The 20,868-nt window shown below is 35.1% G+C and overlaps 1 protein-coding gene across 1 annotated transcript in view; it reads left to right on the forward strand.

The window, feature by feature from the left end:
- Positions 1-12,090: 12,090 nt before the first annotated feature.
- Positions 12,091-20,868, forward strand: part of LOC100809371 (callose synthase 10) — a 62,684-nt gene continuing 53,906 nt past the window's right edge. Inside the window, exons 1-6 of the mRNA XM_041016564.1 lie at positions 12,091-12,627; positions 17,001-17,098; positions 17,247-17,413; positions 18,164-18,287; positions 18,513-18,623; positions 18,838-18,963. Coding sequence (XP_040872498.1) covers positions 12,420-12,627; positions 17,001-17,098; positions 17,247-17,413; positions 18,164-18,287; positions 18,513-18,623; positions 18,838-18,963 — 834 coding nt within the window. The 5' untranslated portion in view covers positions 12,091-12,419. The remainder of the gene's footprint in view (positions 12,628-17,000; positions 17,099-17,246; positions 17,414-18,163; positions 18,288-18,512; positions 18,624-18,837; positions 18,964-20,868) is intronic.

A 20,868-nucleotide genomic window follows, 5' to 3' on the forward strand; every position in this document is an offset into this window, starting at 1 on the left:
CCACCAGAAACACATTACGTTAAATTATCAAGAAGAGTTTTAGGAATACCTGAATTCATAATAATTGATCAAACAAACGCAATGGAATTTGAATCCGTAGGTGATTTCTGATCTATGTACTCTTCTTAGGATCTGTTACGGAACGGATAACCGGTTAACAGCATAACCGGTGGCTTCATGATTCTTCTTCAACTGGAACTTCTTTATTCCTTAATAAGACTTTCGTAACTCTTTAGATGGAGATAAGAGAAACTATATGTGACGGCTCGATATATTGAGGACCATAACCTTCTTATAGTGTATTAACCTAATAGGGTTCCCATTATTTTTCAATGGACCAACATTGACATCTATTCATTTAAGTTCATATCCTCTTATTTATTTGTCTAATGAGCTCATTTAATTTGATCACATAAAATAAAATCCAATAATGATAAATAGCTAGTATAATTGTCATATAATATTAACCCATGTTAATTATTTAAATAGAAAAGTCCAACAGTGAGACCTACTATGTTTTTTGTAATTTCCAAACAAATTCAATAGAAAAGGAAAAAACTGTGTTCAAAATAGTTATGTTCAAAATAGTTATGTGTTGTTAACATTTCTCTTTTTCTATCAAAGGAAGAGAAGCCTTGTGGCTGACTAGATGTTAAAGTTAAACAACAAAGAAACCAAATTTGCATGTAAACACAAAATAATAAGTAAAAGATATGGAAGACTAAGAATGTTTGGAAAAAAGAAAGTAAAAAATGTAGGAGAAGATGAATATGATATGATACAAACCAAAGTTGTTAAATGTTCTCGTTTAGTGATGAGCTTGAAGAAAGAGATGGGTGAAGGTGGTGAGGTTTGTTTTGTTTTGTGGAACAGTAGACAGTTGTCGGTGTAGGCAACACAAGCATAAACTCATTATCCCTCGCCACACATTTTTTTCTCTTCTCTCAACTCGATGTTCAAGTTTCTCTACTTCAAAACACACAAAAGCAAAAGCAAAACCCCAACTTAACATTTCATCTTTATTATTATTATTATTTTATTTGCAAGAGGAACAACAACAAGCTAGTGAAGCTAGTAGCTAAATCATGAGAGAAGTTAGCACTAACAAAATATTAGAACACGTGGCGCGGACAAGATATCACAGGATAGATACTAATTTTTTTTAGGGTTTAATAAGTTTTTAATCCTCAATTTTTTTGAAATTTCAAATTTTAACCCTTAAATAAATTTTTGACTTATCAACCGTTCTTAATTTTTCACTCCATTATATATTGTTGTCCTTTTCATCTATCTCTCTATTAACGGTTGGTGTGAATATATAATTGTCAATTATTCATATATCACGCCAATGTTTATGTTGATATGATATTTTTGTAAATAAAAATATATTTTTTTAATTTTCTTGTGATTGAAAAATAAATATCATTTAGTTATATAGAATGGAAATTGAATCGGTCCTTTATTTTTTGCCTAATATTTTTGTCATTTAAAATGAAAATTAAATCTTGTACTTTATTTTGTTAATTCTAATTAAAAAAATAATAAAATGAAAAATGTATATTTACTTTAATTCTTTCCCAATTTCTTTTGGTGAACATAATAAATAATTTTTAAATAAAAATGAAAAATAAATTTGTTCTAGAATTTTTTGCCTATTTTTTTGTTTAGTGAATATAAAAAATTATTAAATAAAATGAAAAATAAAATTGGGTGCTAGAATTACTCTTCCATTTCTTTCTTTGATAAATTTAAAAATTAAATAATTTCATGATCGAAGACATTCCATGAAAATAAATAAAAATGATGAATAAATATATACTTTAACTTTTTTTCCTTTTAGACTTGTAGTACCTCTATCTCCAAACACAGATGTCTTTTTATACTATTAGGAGATAAAGAATAGATTGACAACACACAAATATGATAATGAATAACTCCATAATTGAAGGCATTGCATGTTATATCAAGTGACACGTGTTTTTGTCGTGAGTTAAATTTTCATTACAGATTCACGATAATAGCCATTACTTACAATCAAAAAATAAATTATCAATCAACCATCCCCGAGCAAACTATAATAAGGTGTTACATGCCAAAAAAACATGTGACTATAAATGTATTAAGGTTGCATCAGTTGACTACAACAACAAAAAAAAACTTTCTCCAAGTAATCTATTTTTTTTCCTTTTCCCATTGACTTGATCTTGGATTTTTCCATCGCTTCCTACAAACAAATAAGAAGGGGCAAATTGTTAGTTCCAAACCTCCATTCATGTTTAACTGAAATTATAAAATGTAAAAAATTTACATGAGTTTCTTTCAAAGCCATGTAAGATTCAATAATCTCATATGGCTTCACTTTATCCTTTTCGGCCTACAAATATACAATAGCGCCTACTTAGAACCACTTAGATTAATGAAAACTAGTTTGCAAATGTTATATTATATGTTACCATCTTCTCTGCTAAAAGGACCACAAACCCAAGCATTTCTTCAGTTGTTTCAGTCACACGGCTTTTAGATGGTTTTTTTTCTTACAACCCTGGATGGTGTTGGCTTTGTTGGTGTTTTGGTACCTTTATTGACTTTGGTTGTTGCAGTTAGTCCTTTGCCTTTTGCATTAGATGATGGTGCACTTGATGCAACAATTGTTGTTTCTAGTTCAGTAGTTGCATTATCAACATTGGTTGTGGTTCTCGGATACCGTAAAAGAATAAATACAATACAAATGATCACATTATAAGTAGATTTCACTAAAAAAAAACATAACAAAACAAAGGTTTATTTGTTGAAGATGCACTTGAGATGCAGTTTGGTGTGCCCCTTGAGATTCATTATGATGTGTTCCTTGAGTTGTAGGTGGAGTTGCATCTATTACTACTAATAGTCCAACATGCTGTTAGAGTTTTAAATTCAAAATATAATAATCTTTATCAACCAAAAACAATAAAAAAACAACTTATTAAGTTTAATGTCTATACATTATCTGTGGGAGTAGCAGATTGTTGTGCTTTGTACTTGGTGCAGTGCCATTATCACATGTTCACCTATTATGTCCAGGTTTACCACAAATCCCACAATTGATCACAAGTGTTTTGCGTCTCTTCCTTAGTTTGGTTCTAGGCCCTTCTTTACTAGGCTTTCTCTTTCTTAATTTCTTTGGCCTTCTAGGTCCGCGTTTATTATTTGGTGGTAAACACTCATCATACGAAGTTTTGGGCAAGTGAGGTTGACCTTTTAAGGGAGATATGGCATTCTCATAGCACATTTTGTACAAGTCCTTACTGTAATATCTATGCACATACATTTATGGTTTTTTTGGAATTGACTATAAATGCCATGCCTACATGGGATACTAACTAGATTCCAAAAGTTACAAATACATGTTTTCTTATCTATGTCAACTATAAACTTTTTTGTGGAAAGGTTGTGGGACACTTCAAACACTGACCCTGTTGAAGAAGTTGCAAACCAATTACCATTATATTCAGTTTCTCTATTTAACCTTTTCAATGGCTTGGGCATTATCTCTCCATATTGTTTAAGTGATTTCTCTCTTAGTGCACTAAACTTACGCATTAAGTAAACTCTAATCCAATCAACCATGGTGAGAATTGGTTTGTCCCTTGCAACTAAAAATGTACTATTCAAGGACTCGGACAAATTATTGATAACAAAATCACATTTGGAAAGATACCTGAATTTTTATATGTACCAACTATTCATAGGTAGATTGCACAACCACTAATATGCTTCCTAATTAACGGCCTTGATCTGTTTCATCTTCTCAACCCATGCAACTTCGTATGTTGCCTTAGAAGCCCCCATCATAAGGTCCTTCATCATAGTGCCTCCTCCAAACTTCTTCTTGAAGTTCTACTATAAATGTTTGACATAGATTCTGCGTTCACAACCTGGCATCATTTCTTGTACACAGATATCGAGTCCCTATAAAGTGATACAAACCATTAACATTATCACATAAAATAATAATTCAGTAGTGGGGTCAAAATAATAAAGAAACATTATAATACCTTTTTCTTATATGACATAATTACCCATGGAACAACTATTGGATTGCCTATGTCTTCAAAAAGCAGTGTCAAAAACCATCTCCATATGTCCTTTGTGTGAATGCATATCATGTAGGTTTTGATGATGCCAAAGTATTACCTAAAGATGATTGTCATCATAAAAAAAGGGAAAATGTGAATGAATATCATGTAGGTTTTGATGATGCCAAAAATGTTACTTGATGAGCATGGATTGAATCAAGTCAAAAGAACAAGATCAAGTAAATCTAAGATAAGAACTTAGTAAATTTGTTTAAAGAATCTCAATTTGATTGCTTTAGTTTGGCCTCAACATCTTTAATATCAAACACTCTTTTATCAAAGGCTAAATTAGTTCAAAAAGATATTTTTGAACTGGTAATCGATTATCGGACTGTGTAATTGATTACCAGAGAGTTTGTGAAGATATTTTTTACTAACGGCACAAAATTATTGAATTTTGATCTATGTAATCGATTAATAGAATCCTGTAATCGACTACCAGAGTCCTATAATCGATTACCAAAGAAGAGATTTCAAAAAACCTTTGAAAAGTCATGACTCTTCAGAAATATAACTGTGTAATCGATTACTAGAATCCTGTAATCAATTACCAGTGAGAAAATTTTAGAAAAGTTTTTTGAAAAGACACGTCTCTTCAAACCATTTTGAAAAGGCACAATGGGCTTATATATATGTGCATCTGACTTCAAAAAGTAAGAGAGAGATGTTCTAAGAGAACTTAATTGTCAAATGCTCTCTAAACAACTATTGGCCAAACACTTGCAAATCTAATTAAGTATTCTTCTAAGATCTTTAACTTGTATTATCTTCTCTAAAAGAAAGAAAAACATCTGTACTTTTTGAAAAGATTTGTTGCGATCAAGAGACTGTTTGTCTCTTGAATTGTGAGAATCCTGAACACAAGGGAGAAGGATCCCAATGTGTGTTCAAAAGTTGTACAGAGTTTACAAGATAGTGGAAAATCTCAAGTGGGTTGCTTGAGGACTGGATGTAGGCACATGAAGTGACCGAACCATGATAAAATGATTTTGCAATTTTCTCTTCCCTTATCTTGTTTATTTTATTGCAACTAATTTTGTCTTGCACGTTTAAAAAACATTGATTAATTTAGTTGATGCTTCTTCTTTCTGCATTTTGAGCCTATCATATATTATTTAAAGGAGAGGATTAAAAAACTTGTTAGTCGGAAATTTGTAAGACTTAATTCACCACCCTATTAAGTTATTGAGGTCGCTTGTCCAATACTTTGTATTGGTCTCAACAATAACAAATGATTCTTCTCTATATCTGTCAAATTTCTCTACATTTACATATTATGTATTAGAACCTATTTCACTATCTAACTCTTCAGATAAATAATCTTCATCTACATCATCCAAATTTGACAAATCATGTGCTACCCCACTAAAGTAAAAAGACTTATGTGTTTCCCTTGAATTTACATCAGTAGTATCATCCTCGTTCTCTGTGTCCAAGCTAGTGTGCAAACTATCCTCCTCAACTCCACTACATATAAAATATTCATCTTCATCACTACTCTTGGTGTCACTTCCTCCATTGTGTACAATTTCAACACCATCCATTTGTTCATGCAGAACTTCCTGCACATCAACTGCAACTTCCTCCATATCAGGCACCTGCTCATTCACAACTTCCTCTGCAACTGCCTTCACACCAACCTCATGTTCATCCACAACTTCCTCTATAACTGCCTCCTCACCAGTCACATGTCCATCCATCACATTTGCCTCCCCATTAACTACAGCAGATGCCTCAACATCATCCATAATTGTCTCGCTATTATTTATCCAAGGCAATGGGTTTATAATATCCACATCAGTAATAGGAATTGGAATATGATCTAAATATATGAGAACTTCTTAATTAGTTGAAAGTGCATAATTTGCTAGTTTTATTGCTTATATGTCATCACTGGTCAACTTTAACCCTTGATCAAAATCTATATGATTTTGCTTCCACCACAATCTGAACTTATATTGTTCGGGTATCCTAATTCAACAACCAACCCAACAACTTCAAAGAATGACCAAGTGTCCACATCCTGGTTGCGAATGACATCTACATCTTCTTCTTTGTAATGTAGATGGGGATTTCTGCAGAAAGAACCCCTATGATGAAACACTATGACAAAAACCATGATTGGAAAAAAATATTAAAAAACTGTTATATAATTTGTCCATTTTAGTATAATATAATATTAAAGTGTCACTCTATTCATATCCCATGCAAGCATAAAGTATAGTCAACCAAGCTTACATATTAATGCCAAACACAATACCATACAAAAAAATAGCAATTCAAAACCCTAAATAAAGTTACATAATAGCATCGGCCCCACATAATTTTACTAGAATCACATGACTTGAATACCAACAACCCACCATTGTAGTATTCAATACACACCAAATAGCAAAAATAAAGATAGGACCACACACCAAAATAATCAAAAACATTTCTTGGTCCACTACATGCCCTCAGTTGTTGCACAAACAACTCAAGAATCTTTGCCTTCAATATAAATTGGTAGTCTTATGTTGTCTTCATAGAGTAACTGTCGCAACCTACCCTTCGGCGGGAGGGCGAAGCGAGGCTCGCAGGTGCGTCTTCCATGGGAGGAAAATGCGCGGAGTCGCCACCAACGTTTATTCGAGGAAAACATCGGAAAAACCGGAAAGGTGTGGTCTACGAACTTTAAGTGTGAAAGGTTCGGGAGTTGTATTTACGCACAGGGAAGATATTAGCACCCCACGCGTCCGTCCCGAGGGACGACAGCCTTTAATCAAGTGTGCAAATATGACTTCAATTTGTTTTATTTTCCCTTTTACGTTTTTTATGTCTTTTATGCCCTTTGTATTTTTTATCTTTTTGTGGTCGACAAGGGTGTTTCCCTCGCTCCTACGTATCCTCAATTGCGATGAGGAAATCAGACCTACGTAGTTCTTTCAGAACTAAACGTTGGTTAAGTTGTTTTGATCTTTTTCCGCAAGATCAATTTTAACCGAACAAAGGTCATTTAAGGCGTTGGACCATTAAATGATCTTTTGATTTTGAAAGGAGAGAAACGTTAAGGCGTTGGACCATTAATGATCTCTTGTTTTTGAAAGGAGAGAAATATTAAGGCGTTGGACTATTAACGATCTCTTGGGGTGGTCGACAAAAGCAGGACTTTTGCTCCTACGTATCCTCAATTGCGATGAGGAAATTAGACCTACGTAGTTCTTGCAAAAGCGGTAAAATTATGTGTTGATTTTATGTTTTTGAACGGTCCATGTTAACCGATAAAAACAAAGAGGACCGTTTAAGGCGTTGGACCTTAAAACGGTTTTGAATGACTTTTGCGGACGAAACTTGATTTGTGAGTTGATTTTAGCCTTAGTTTCACTTTGGTTATTAGTCTATTCATTCAAGGAAAACTTCCAAAGAAAAACGTCCGATTGATTTTTTTGATTATTTTATTCAAAGATATTTTGATTATTTTATTATTAATTTTCAAGATATTTTGATTATTTTATTATTATTTTGCCTTTTTTTGGTTTAACCGTGGTTACAGCGTGAACGATCAGTTAGATTTTGTTTTAACAGTGATTAAACGAGATTACAACACAAGTGATCGGTTGAAATTCATTTTATCATTTATTAGGTGAGAAAATGGCTTAAATAAACGGTTAAAGCACGTTAAAAATGGAAGAAAAGAAAATTGAAAGTAAGCGAAATTAAAGTGAAAGTACACAAAACAAGTAGGGACCACTAAGGGTGCATAGAATGAATTGAAAGATTCGATTTCGGGAACTTACCGGTTGAAGACCGAAGAACGACGAAGAACGAACGAAGAACAGTGAAGAACAATGAAGAATTTCCACAGAATCGCTTACGGAAGCGTTGCGGAAGCACTTCGACTCGATTTTTCTTCACAAAAACGTGTTTTTTGCCCAAAATAGCCGAAATGCATAGCCAAGGGATTTTTGAATATTTTTGAAACAGCCCCCCTCCCCTATTTACAGGGAAAAAGAGAGGTGCTTGCCGCCCAAAGACTTAATGAAGAAGATTTCTAAGCGCACCCGAATTACTAAGTTCACCCCCCTTTTCGTATTTTACGGAAAAGTTATGGAAGCCTTACGGAAGTGTTTCGGATTTGATTCATCTTTTTCTCTCTTCCCTTTCACCAATGTTAAGTGTGAAATATGCTTACCCAAATTTTTCGGAAATTTTACGGAAGCATTACGGAAGCCATGGAAGTCCCGGAAACCATTTTTCAAAAGCTTGGAGGAGCTTGCTGCCCAGTTGCTTCCTCCTTAAGCAACCCAACTTCTAAAATGTTCCGGAAGGGCCTAGACTCAAATTGCTATTTACACCCTTATCTTGATAAGTTCACCCCCCTCATTTTTGTGTTTTTGGCTGTTTTCTTTCCGAAATCTCATGAAACTTTACGGATTCCATAACGACATCCATTTTCTTTCCGAAATGTTGCGAAACTTTACGTATTAAGCAACAATGCTCTTTTTGACTTCCGAAATGTTGCGGAACTTTACGGATTGCGCAACAATGCTTCTTTGTGACTTCCGGAATGTTGCAGAACTTTACGGATTGTGCAACAATGCTTCTTTTTTACTTCCGGAATGTCGTGGAACTTTACGAATTACCTAATGATGGGTGTTAAGTACCTCGAGGCGGTGAAGCGAAGGTTGCATGCCACGTACAATGGTCCCCGGACGAAATTAGGGTATGACAGTAACCGTATCGTTTGTTTAATGCCTTCTGTAGGTGTGGGTTTTTGTTGAGGTTTGGGTTCTATCAAGGGTGGGGTTGCGTCAATGGTGGGAGGGTGGTTGTCGATGGTGGTCTTCGACGGTCGGGGTTCCGTCGAGGGTGGGATTCTATTGCAAGTAGGGTTCCATCAAGGGTGGGAGGGTGGTCGTTGACGGTGGCTGCAATTGAGGTTAGGTTCGTCAATTGTGGATATGTCAATGGTGGGTTCAAGAGAATAAATTATTCTAGAGATAAAAAGCTTCATGAGAGTTGAGGGAAATAGGTAAGATTTGGGGAAATATTAATTTTTAATTTGGTGATTAATCTTCTAAAAAAAATTGGTGATTAATTAATATTCAATTATTTCTTCATTTAATAAATTTTAATTTAAATTATTCAAGTTATTTTTTTAAAAAATAGAACCTGTGCTATATTAATATACCACATCAACATCAATCTCCACGTGGTACATAGTTACTTGATAGTTGTACATCCACACCAATAGATAACAACGTCATAGATGGAAAAGACAAAAATGGGTAACAAAATAAAAGATTAAAGACGTTGACCAGTAAAAACTTTGTTTGAGGACTAAAACATGAAATTTCAAAAAGTTCAAAGACTAAAAACTTAGTAAATTCATTTTTTTATATGTAGAAATTAAAAAGAGTACCAACTCACAAATCCTATGGATACTATTGTCTTAGTGTCTTAGTAACAGTTTTGAGTTTAGACTTTAGTTATGTTTTTTTCCTTCTCATCATGTTTCTTTCTGACTCAACATTCCCTACTTGTTTACTTGCTTGTTGTGTACACTTTCTCTCATTGCAAGGCAAGCAAGGTGCACAACAAAATTCTTAAAATATCACTTTGATTTTTTGTTTTTGCATTTTTCATTTTTTGCCTTTATGTTTTTAAAATTTTTATTCTGATTCTTTATATTTTAGATGTTACCTAAAATGGTTTTTGTGTTTGTTTTACACTATGTTTTTCTTGGCACACAAACTTATTTTAGTATCTTTTAGCTTATTTTCATAAGTTACTTCAAGTACCTTATAAAAATAAGTTAGTTTATAAACTATATTTTCCCTTTTTTATTCTTATCCTCATAATTTATTTGAGGTTTTTTTGTACCTTTTTAATCATACAATGTATTATATCCCTTTATGTTATTTTACATTTATCACTTAACTTATCAACTAATCTTATCAAATGTTTTCGATTCAATCAACTAGCTTATAAATTTTCATCTTTTTAGCTAGCTTATAAGTTTTACTAGCTTGCAAGCTAGTTTTAATTTCAAAGTAATATATATAATGGTGACTAAAAATTTTAGGGATTAGGGCGGTTTATAATTTTTAAAATAAGATAAAGATAGTATCAAAATGAAACAAAATTAAACTTTAAAAATATAACAAAGGATTAAAATGAAACTTTTAAAAAATCTTGTATCAAAATGAAGCAACACTAAAATATAATGGGCAAAAATTAACATTTAGCCTAGAAAATATAAACTTCCTCTCTTTCTACTTCATGTCATTCAATGTGCTTCTTCCCTGATCCTCCTTCACCCGTCTTCTTTGATTTAGAGCATCCAATCCATGCAATTGTGTGATCCGTGTTGAATGGGTGGTGGGTCAGGCTCAATGAAAGCTACAAATCCAAAGAAGATGAAAATGTGAGTCTCCTTTTTCATACTACAATGATTGTAATGTTGTTTACTATCAATGTGAGAAGAAAGTTGTGATTCAACCTATAAAAACAACAAGAAGCAAGGGAAGTTGTTCTTCACATGCCCATTGCTAAAGGTTAGGAAATTTTGGCTTGAATGTCTTTGTGATTACTTTGGATGGATTCATGTTGGTGTTGATGATAAATGGAAGGGAGATCTTATGGTGAAGATTAATTTAGTTGGTCTTTGAAGTGAAATTTTTGAAGAACTATTTTTTGTTTTGTTTTGTTTATTATGTATTTGATGATGATATGTTACTTGTTGTGGTTGGTGCATAGAATATGTTGTAATTCCATAAATAATGTTATGTAGTGTTGTATTCATTTTAATAGAAATAATGTTCTATTGATTTTAATTTCAAATTTTAAGTTGGGCTATAATTGTGATTTTGATAATATTCTTTTTTGATTGAAATATAAGAAAAAAAACTCAATATGTATTAGACTAAAATATAAACAATTTTTTTAGTAAATCTCTCATATTTAGTGATAGTATTTCAAAAGCACTCTTCATTTAATTGAAGTTTTATTTCTAACAACCCTTTTTTGTCCTATGCAATTAATTAAGATGGTACTTTAGGAAATGTATTAACTCTTATGCTGAGACTATTAAAATTAGATGATGTTAACTATTTTTTTTTTATGATCATGATTCAATTTTCTTCTTCTTATATTTAAGTCCAAATGGAGTAGTATATTGTGAAGCAAACTTTAATCAAATGAAATCTGTTGGCAAAAATATGTAATGTTTGACAAAGTAGTCCACGACGTGAATAATAAACATAAACATGCTTTCATTATCATCATTATCACCATTTAAAAAAGAGTCCATTGAAATGACTAAAGTTATGAATTAGCGGTGAGTATGGACTGAGTTAGATTTATCTAAATGAAGAGATTCATAACAAAGTCATATATGATTTGAACAAATTTCTCTTAAGTGAAAGATACATGTAGTATTTTAAAAAAATAGTGCCCTTAAAAGATTGTCATTTTCACTTTATTTTTTTTATTTAATCAATAGGTATTTGAGATATCTTATTTTACATCCAATTATTTTCCTTCCATGGAGTGACTCATTTTGAGATAAAATGATACATTTAATTGCTATTCTCTACCCAAGCTAAAAATCAAACCCTAAATCTCAATTAAGAGATCAAGATATCGAATCATTGTTTTAATAACTTTTCATATATATATATTTTAGTTTCAGCACATATAAACATCGTTTCATTAAAAATTGGAGAAATAATTTTAGCCTGTTTGATAATTTATTCGACTCAATTTATTTAAAAAGTATATTTTTTTCAATTCAGTATTTTTTTAAGGCAAATTATTAATCCTCTTAAAATATCATTTCAAACATGTTATTAAATAATTGAATTTTGAATGCCGGATCAAGATATTTCAGAAATCCGTGGTGGTCTAAGAAAAGAAACATTTGTTTTTGGACAAAAGAGACCCCAAATCAAAAGAGGAATATATATATATAAAACCGCGTTCCAGTATATACCGGTCCAATCCAATCCTCAAAATTTCAAAACAAGAAAACGACAAGCAAGAAAGAGGGAAAGAAAGAAAAAGTAAAAAGAGAAAAAAAAAGGAACGGAAAAGCCAACTACGCACTTGCTACGTTGCGATTACTTACTCTTGATCCGCGTCTATTCTCAAGCGAAACGGAAAAAAGTCTTACTCGTTAAGTACTCGTGTTAGAGGAAAACCTTGGGAATTCCTTCCAATCTTCAAAACCCTCGTTATCGGAAACGCGCAAACACAGAGTGATCGAGTTCGAAGAAGAAGAAGAGAGCACGCGGCGCGAGCGAAACCACCACCGCTTCCGCCACCATGGTTAGGGCTCGCGAGAACTGGGAGAAGCTGGTTCGCGCGACGCTGAAGAGGGAGCAACATAGGAATGCGGGCCAAGGCCACGCCAGAGTCCCCAGCGGAATCGCCGGCGCGGTTCCGCCGTCGCTCGCGCAAACCACCAACATTGACTTGATCTTGCAGGCCGCCGACGATATTCAATCTGAGGATCCCAACGTCGCCAGGATCTGTAAGTGTTGGATTCTTGCTCAACCGAAGTGGTTGCGAGTTTCGATTTTCGATGCTGCGTGCGGTTTACGTTGTTTGTTGTGTATGAATATGAGATCTGCGTGTGCATTGTAGTAGCCTTGCGAGTTAGTTTGAGTATGTTCTGAAAGATAAGCTTGTTTAGTTTTTTTTTTTTTTTTTTTAATTTGGTGATTTGTGGAACTGGTATTATTGAGGATTGGGGAAACTTGTTTCTTATAGGAATTTGAATTTAGTGTTGGCTGAAATGAAATATATGTTGAAGATGGAGTTATATAACTTATGTTGAGACGAGGGTGGGAAATTGGAGGTGGTGTGATAGTCATGTTTAGTGCGGAAGTGAAACTGGCTGTGATACAGTGTTTTTTTTTTTTTGAACGGCCAAAAGTAATCATATATTATATAAGGATAGTACCAGAGGTACTACAAAGATACATATAGAAAGCCATATGCTGAGGCTAGAAAACAAAGCCTGCAAAAACCTCCCCAACAAGAAACATTACAAAACCCAGCCAACCTTCCCACACTAGGTGAAGGCAAAAGACATAGATGAGGACCATTGTTGAAACGGAACAGCAAAGTCCTTTTCCCACCCCCTCAACCAAGACCAGGTGAGAAAGATTGCATTATCCACCAACTTAGAGATAACAAACTGTTGATTTTTGAAAATCATATCATTCCTATAGTTCCAAATAGAAACTGTTGCTGCTATCCACCAAGTCTTCCACTTTCTATTAGTAGCCCTCGAAGCAGCCAAAGAGAAGTGCTGAGTGAAGTTGTCCACAGGCCTACAATGCAAGACTCTTACTTCCTTGACCCAAGAGTTAAATTCCCACCACAGTGGCATAATTTTTTTGCATGTGAAGAAGAGATGAGAGGCAGATTCCACTTGGCTTTGGCAGAAGGTGCAGAGATCACTATCAAGAGCAACTTGCCTTCTAGATAAGTTTTCCTTAGTCGGTAACCTATCCCAAAGTAGTCTCCAAGCAAAGGATAGAGCTCTCGGAGGTGCTTTTATTTCCCACAACTGATTGAAAGCATGATTTAGGTATGTTGTTGACTGATCACCTTTAATACAAAGGTAAGCAGTGGATGTAGTAAAGGTTCCTTTTGGATCAGCACCCCACACCCAATGGTCCTTCAGAGCTGCATTAGGGCTTAAAGCTGTGACCTGATCAATAAAATCTGAGGCACTTCCCAACTCATTGTCAAAAAGGTTTCTCCTCCAAGAGAATTCCCACTGCCAACCTTCTTCTCCAAAGAACCCCATGTTTCCCACTAGCTGAGATTTGTGAGAGGATATTTGATACAAATCTGGATATTTTTCTCTAAGAGTTCTTCCATCACCCATCCAAGAATCTTTCCAAAATAATATTTGATCACCACTGCCCAATTTCCATTGGAACTGATTTAGGACCCCAGCCATGCTGATGTGGAGCATTATAGACTTCAAATCAGACCACCAAAAGGAATGGGTCTGCTTGTGAGAGGCCTCTTCCAACCCTCTCCATCCTTTGTACTTTGAGATGAGAATTCTACACCATAGTTGGTCTGATTGCTGGAACATCAGCCACTTCCATTTGATGAGAAGGGCTCTGTTAAAATCCTTGATAGCTTTGATTCCCAAGCCTCCTTTATTTCTAGGAGCATAGACTTGATCCCAAGCCACCCAAGCAATTTTTTTCCCCTCTGCACCTCCTCCCCACAAAAAGTTTCTTTGGATTGAAGTTAGCCTCTTTATCACTGCTGAAGGGGCCCTGAAAAATGACAAATAAAACAGAGGCAAGGCTGTCAAGACAAAATTTATTAAAGTAATTCTGCTTGCCATTGAAACTTTCCTCTGGTTCCATTTATTCAGCTTGGCCTCAAATTTTCTAAATATGGGCTCCCACATAATTTTCCTTCTCGGGTTAGCACCTATGGGCATCCCTAAATAGGTGAAAGGAAGCTGCAGAGAACCACAGTTCAGTTGTTCAGCTGCAGATCTGCATCACTGCTGAGTTTGGCCAATGGCACCAAAATGACTCTTAGCAAAGTTAATTCTAAGGCCAGATACCATCTCATAACTTCTGAGCATTGCCTTAATAAGTGTGACATTGTCCATAGAGGGTTCCTCAAAGAATATAGTATCGTCAGCAAATTGGAGCATATTGATTGGGATCTTTTTCTTCCCCACCAAAAAACTGTGATAGAGGTTTTTGGAAACAGCTTCCCTCATCATACCTGTTAACCCTTCAGCTACTAGATTAAACAAAAAAGGTGCCAAGGGATCCCCTTGTCTCAAACCTCTTTGGGGTTTGAATTCATCAGTAGGACTGCCATTCACTAGAATGGATATGGAAGCTGATGATAAACACTCTTTAATCCAGCCTATCCACTTTTCTTGGAAACCCATTCTTCTCATCATATAAAAAAGGAAGTGCCAAGACACGGAGTCATATGATTTTTCAAAGTCAGCTTTAAACAGCAAGCAAGGTCTCTTACCTCTCCTAGCCTCCTCCACAACCTCATTAGCAATTAAAACTGCATGAAGTAACTGTCTGCCCTTAACAAAGGCTGATTGCCTTTCATCTATTGGATGATTCATAACCTTACTGAGCCTATTAGCTAGGACTTTGGCAATAACTTTGTAGACACATCCTATTAAGGATATTGGTCTGAAGTCAGTGATGAGTTGTGGGTCTTTGATCTTGGGGATGAGAGCAATGAATGATGAATTTAGGCCCTTGGGGATAACTGCATTGACATGAAATTCTGAGAAGAACCTGAGGAACTCAGGTTTCAGAACCTTCCAGAAATGTTTAATAAAGCAGAAATTTAGCCCATCAGGCCCTGGGCTTTTATCACTACCACAGGCCCACACTGCATTAGATATCTCCTCCTCCTTAAAAGGTTCCACCAGCATCTCACTTTGGATTAGAGACAAGGCCTTGAAAGATACTCCATCTAAGTTAGGACTAGGCAAACATGGTTCTGCAAATCTGCCTTTAAAATGCTGAAGAACTGCTTCCTTAATAACTGTGGGCTTATCTACCCAGCCCCCATTAATTTGCATCCCCCTTAGAGTATTCCTCCTTCTACTTGAATTGATGATTTTATGGAAGTAAGCAGAACTACTATCTCCCTGTTTAAGCCATTTACACCTGGATTTCTGTTGCATGATACAATGTGTGAGGTGACTTTAGTGGATGTGAAAATGGAAGAGGGATGTTATGAACTGAAATGATTGAAGGAGGAAATAATCTGATTGCCTGATACGTGCTTAGTAGGATTCACAGTGCTAGAAGTGGTAAAGTTGTAGTAAACAAACTGAGGTGACTGGATGTTAGGTTTGTTAAGTTTGAGCTTTTTTACTTGGTTATTGGATATTCATCGTCAATTGGGAGCCTAGCTTGGCAATCATTGATCAGGCTAAGCTCATTAGAGTTATTACAAGGGTTAGGGTTTGTTAGTCTAATTTATGAATACATTGGCACTGCAAGATTTTGCAATATTTGTTACACATGCTCTTTAGAGTTGCCTTTGTTTTTCCTCTTCCTTTTTTAGGTGGTGTGCCATGTGCCTGCTTATTATGGGTTCATCTTTTCTTGTTTTAGCACTTTGTTTGTGTTCCTTGTCTTGTCTCTCACTATTGTCTGTGTTTAGCAAGAGTAAATACCTAGACTTTTTTGCACTTGAAATCAGAGAGCATGCTGAATTCTGTGTCTAAATCAGACCACACTATGATATATTTATGCCAGTTACTTGTTAGGTACAGTCGTAATTATAAGAGTAGTTACCTGATGTTAATCACCCTGTAAGAAGACTTTTATATTTATGCCAAGGCAATGGCGATGCCAGCATTAAATAATAGCCATGGAGAGAAAGAGACAAATTTACACAGCATTAGCAGCCTGAGAAAGTATGATAGGTATCGAGGTGTACAATTTGCTTGCTTTCTTTCAGTCTAGAGAGAAAATATATTTTCACTCACTTGCACTAATTAATATAAATTTGGTTAACTGATCCACAATATAATCCTCTGTGTAGTACTGTACAGTTTAGGGTTTCACTCACTCACTCACTCACTAACTAATATATGGCTAGTTATTCTATTACATTCTTTTAGCTCATATGTTTATGCTTTCAAGTTTCAACATAACTTTCTTAATATTTTCTCATGTATTGGGTAAAAATTTATGCATACCATATTGCCATTTAAGCTTATGTCAATGGTCATCCCTTTGTCTTGTGAAATCTCAAGATATTCAATTCGTTGCACGGTAAATATTAGTGTAATATCTGTCGAGCTTGAATCAATTGATAGTGTTCTTTTTGTGATATGCATCAGTATGACCTTTTACTTCTGATCTTCAGTGTGTGAGCAGGCATATAGTATGGCTCAAAATCTTGATCCCAACAGTGATGGTAGGGGAGTTCTGCAGTTCAAGACTGGTTTAATGTCTGTTATCAAGGTATTGGTTGTGATTGGTGAATTTTGAGTGATACATTGGACAGGAAACTTTTTTGTTCATTTGATTTTTTTCCCTTTCTTTTTTCAAGTGACTTTAAAGGGATTATCATCTCACTTGTTTATGTATTTCATTTTGCCGTCTTCTACAGCAAAAACTTGTTAAGAAGGATAGGGTACGGATTGATCGCAACCATGACATTGAACACCTGTGGAAGTTTTATCAACACTACAAGCAACGCCATAGAGTGGATGACATCCAACGAGAAGAACAGAGACTGCAAGAATCTGGAACTTTTAGCTCCACCACATTGGGAGAGTATGTCCAACTCTGTTTTTTTAAATTAAACCTACAAATATGTAGTTTATTTCTTCAGTAAGAGTGATGAAGGATATTTCTTTGTTTTTGTGTGACTATAAAGCTTGATTCTTATTTGAAATTATTGCCTTAAATTGTTTTGGCCAATGGATAAAATCATCAACTTGTTTTATAGGAGTTGCCTTTATATGTCAATGAGAATTCAAGCCTTGGTCTATTCATTTTGGTTCAAAATTATTTTACAGGAAAACTAACTATGAAAGCCTATGCTTGTTGGTGCTTGTTAACGAGTTTTATTGAAATACTTTTTTGCTTCATTGGTTGCTAAAGCTGGTTAGAGGTCAACATTGACCCTTGCTTATTTTTTCTTTTCTTGGATAGGTAATTAAAATGCAATAGAAGTTTTCTGTGGCTAAGATGTCATTGTGTTGAAGGTGGTGAAAAATAATATAATATGTTAATATGCAAAATAATCAGCTAATAGTGATGTGGAACCACTGAAACAGGCAGATAGACTGCCTATTTACTTTCCATAAGTCATATATGCGAATAATTATACTTATCCATAATTTTTAAGGTAGTGATATTGTTGGATGACCACTCTATCATAACTAAATAAATTCTTAAAATATGCAGAAAGATCTTCTCGTTACTTTTTTGCATTTTTGTTGATTAAAAACCTAATTTTATTTTATCAAGATTGTTTTTTGCCCTAGCATAATATTTCTGTGAATTGTTTTAATGCTCTAGGTTGAAACTTAGATCGTCAGAAATGAGAAAGATAATTGCCACTCTACGTGCTTTAGTGGAGGTCCTGGAGTCACTTAGCAAGGATGCTGATCCCAGTGGAGTTGGAGGGCTCATAATGGAGGAGGTACTCTTTTTATGTTAAGATGTTTATCCTAAAGCAAATTAACTTCACTGATTATGCATTGGATTCTTCAATTTTTTAAAATGTTCATTTTATTATTGATCATTAATTTGGTAGTTTTTCAAATTTATAAGCCACTAGTTTTCGTTCTTTTTGGATTACTAGTTGACAACTAACTGATTGCTATTTGCAAATAACTCATCATATTTGTCTGTCTTGTTTTCTTAGTTGAGAAAAATAAAGAAGTCAAGTGTGACATTATCTGGAGAGTTGACACCATACAATATTATTCCTCTGGAAGCACCATCATTAACCAATCCTATCAGAATTTTCCCTGAAGTAAGTTGAACCCTTTAGAAGACCTGTGGTATTGTCTCTCTCTACCATTTCAATTGGCTTGGACTTGATCTGTTTCCTTTATTGGCAATAACTATGAGTTACTGTCATTGACACATCTATTTATTGTTGTCTGCATGATTTCGGTAACATTATCCTGGAATTCATGTACTCTTCGTAGTAGTTTTTGTAACTGAGGTTTGGTTCTTAATATCAGGTTAAAGCAGCAATATCTGCAATTAGATATACTGACCAGTTCCCTAGACTTCCTGCTGGACTTAGAATATCTGGACAAAGGGATGCAGACATGTTTGATCTTTTGGAATTTGTGTTCGGTTTCCAGGTTTGTAATGATTGTTGGAAAATTTTAGTTTTTTATGTCATTGCTGTGTATATGGCTAATTGTGTGGTAACTAACATATATGTTTGAAGGTTCCTACTGGATTTGTCACCTTTTTAAACTTTTATTAGTGAATACTTTTTTTTGCTCAGCAAAAATAGATATTTTTATATATAAGAAGAGTACCAGTGGTACTAAAGATATATAATAAGGATTATGTAGTCAGCTGGTTCCTTTGGTTGTTACAGGGAACCGAGCTAGACTCACAATAACATATTACAAATGACCAGCACCTACTATCCCATCCTAAATACAAAAAACCTGCTCTTAGATGACCGTTCTTCTAATTGCTGGCCATTTGACCCCCTCCCTAGCCCTCTGACATTATAAGTAATAATGTTCATGGTGAACTCCTCCTATTTCTCAATCTCTCTGCCTCTTTTCTATCTCTTTCCTCCATTTCCATTATTTTGTCCACATAATTCCTTTGCAGTGACCCACAAGTGACCCCCAATGTTTTTGCCACATCCCATAAGGCTGCGACCCCCAATGTTTTTGCCACATCCCATAAGGCTGCTGCCTCCTGCTTCTGAATGTTCGCAAATTCTGCCTCCTCATTCTCTATTTGTGCTGATATGTCATCTATGTTGGAAGTGATTTCTTCTTGTACAGACCCACATTTCTCTTTGTTCTCACGTTGTTGCTGACGTGGACTTGATATAATTAGATCGGTGGCCATGTCTGTGTCTGAGCTTGGTCCAGCTGTACAGCCCAACTCCAATTTCTTTTTGAAACACCTTTTCCGCGAGTAAACTTGCAACTTGCTTGTTTGTGGTCTAGAAAACTGTCGTTCTGTTGTGGCATGGGGGGTGTGGGTAGCACAGCCCAATCCACTTTCAGATGCCCCCTCAGATTCACGTGACTCCTTTACTTTGATTACCTGCCTACCCGTGATATCACCATGAAGTTCCCCTTCATAGTTTCCTTTTTCGCACACTCTCTCAGTCCTCTCTGCAGGGATTAAGTTCCCGATGCCCTTCCAGGGGGACGCTGTATCTCCCTTATTTCTGTTTGGGCTGAAAACGTGAGGTGTTGGGGTGATATCGGGGGTGGGAAAAGAAAAGCCGATTACATTTGAAATGTTTTCCTGTTCCATAAATGGGTTACGTGCCTCTTCCTCCTTGCTTCTTATTTCTCCTACCACGTCCCCACTCCCTGTAACTGCCTCCTTTTCACTATTATAGCAAAAATTCTGGTCAGCTATGTCACTTTTCCTCCCGGCATGCTGCTCCCTACCCACTGTGCATCTTTCGGCAGGTGAATGGGTGAAGTCAAACCTTACTGATATAAAAAGGTGGTTCACATTCCCAATATTAACATTAACAAGTAGCAAAATACCAACATACTGCTGAATAACAAAGGAGGGGGATTTTGTGACACTAAACCTATCACGTGCCCCTGTTCCAATAATGCCAAATACTGCCCTCACTAACATTCAAATGATTATTGAAAATGTCTGAAGAGTGATTTTTGAGTTTTGGGGTTTGCCACCCCTTAGGCTGGCCAGTGGGCACTTGATGTTCCATTTAATGAGTGTTTGGTTTAGTTTATTTTGGAGAAGTAATTCCTTATTTTTGTCAATTTTCTCATAAAATTTTTAAAAACAAATGATTATTTTTCTCTAGAAAAAGCTAAACCATGTACCTAGTCATTTTATCTCCTCTTTCTTCTCTGTTATTTCTTTGTATTGTGTTTTGAATTCCCACATATCTAGATTGAATAATACAAAGTCTTTTCCATCTATACTTCTGGTTTTCCTGCTCTAGCAGTCATTCAGTTTCATACTACACAGTACATTTTTTTGGAAGTGTTCTAGATTATGTTTGGAAGACAAAATAATAGTTTAGA

Source organism: Glycine max, chromosome 6 (genome assembly GCF_000004515.6).
Source record: "Glycine max cultivar Williams 82 chromosome 6, Glycine_max_v4.0, whole genome shotgun sequence".
NCBI lineage: Eukaryota > Viridiplantae > Streptophyta > Magnoliopsida > Fabales > Fabaceae > Glycine > Glycine max.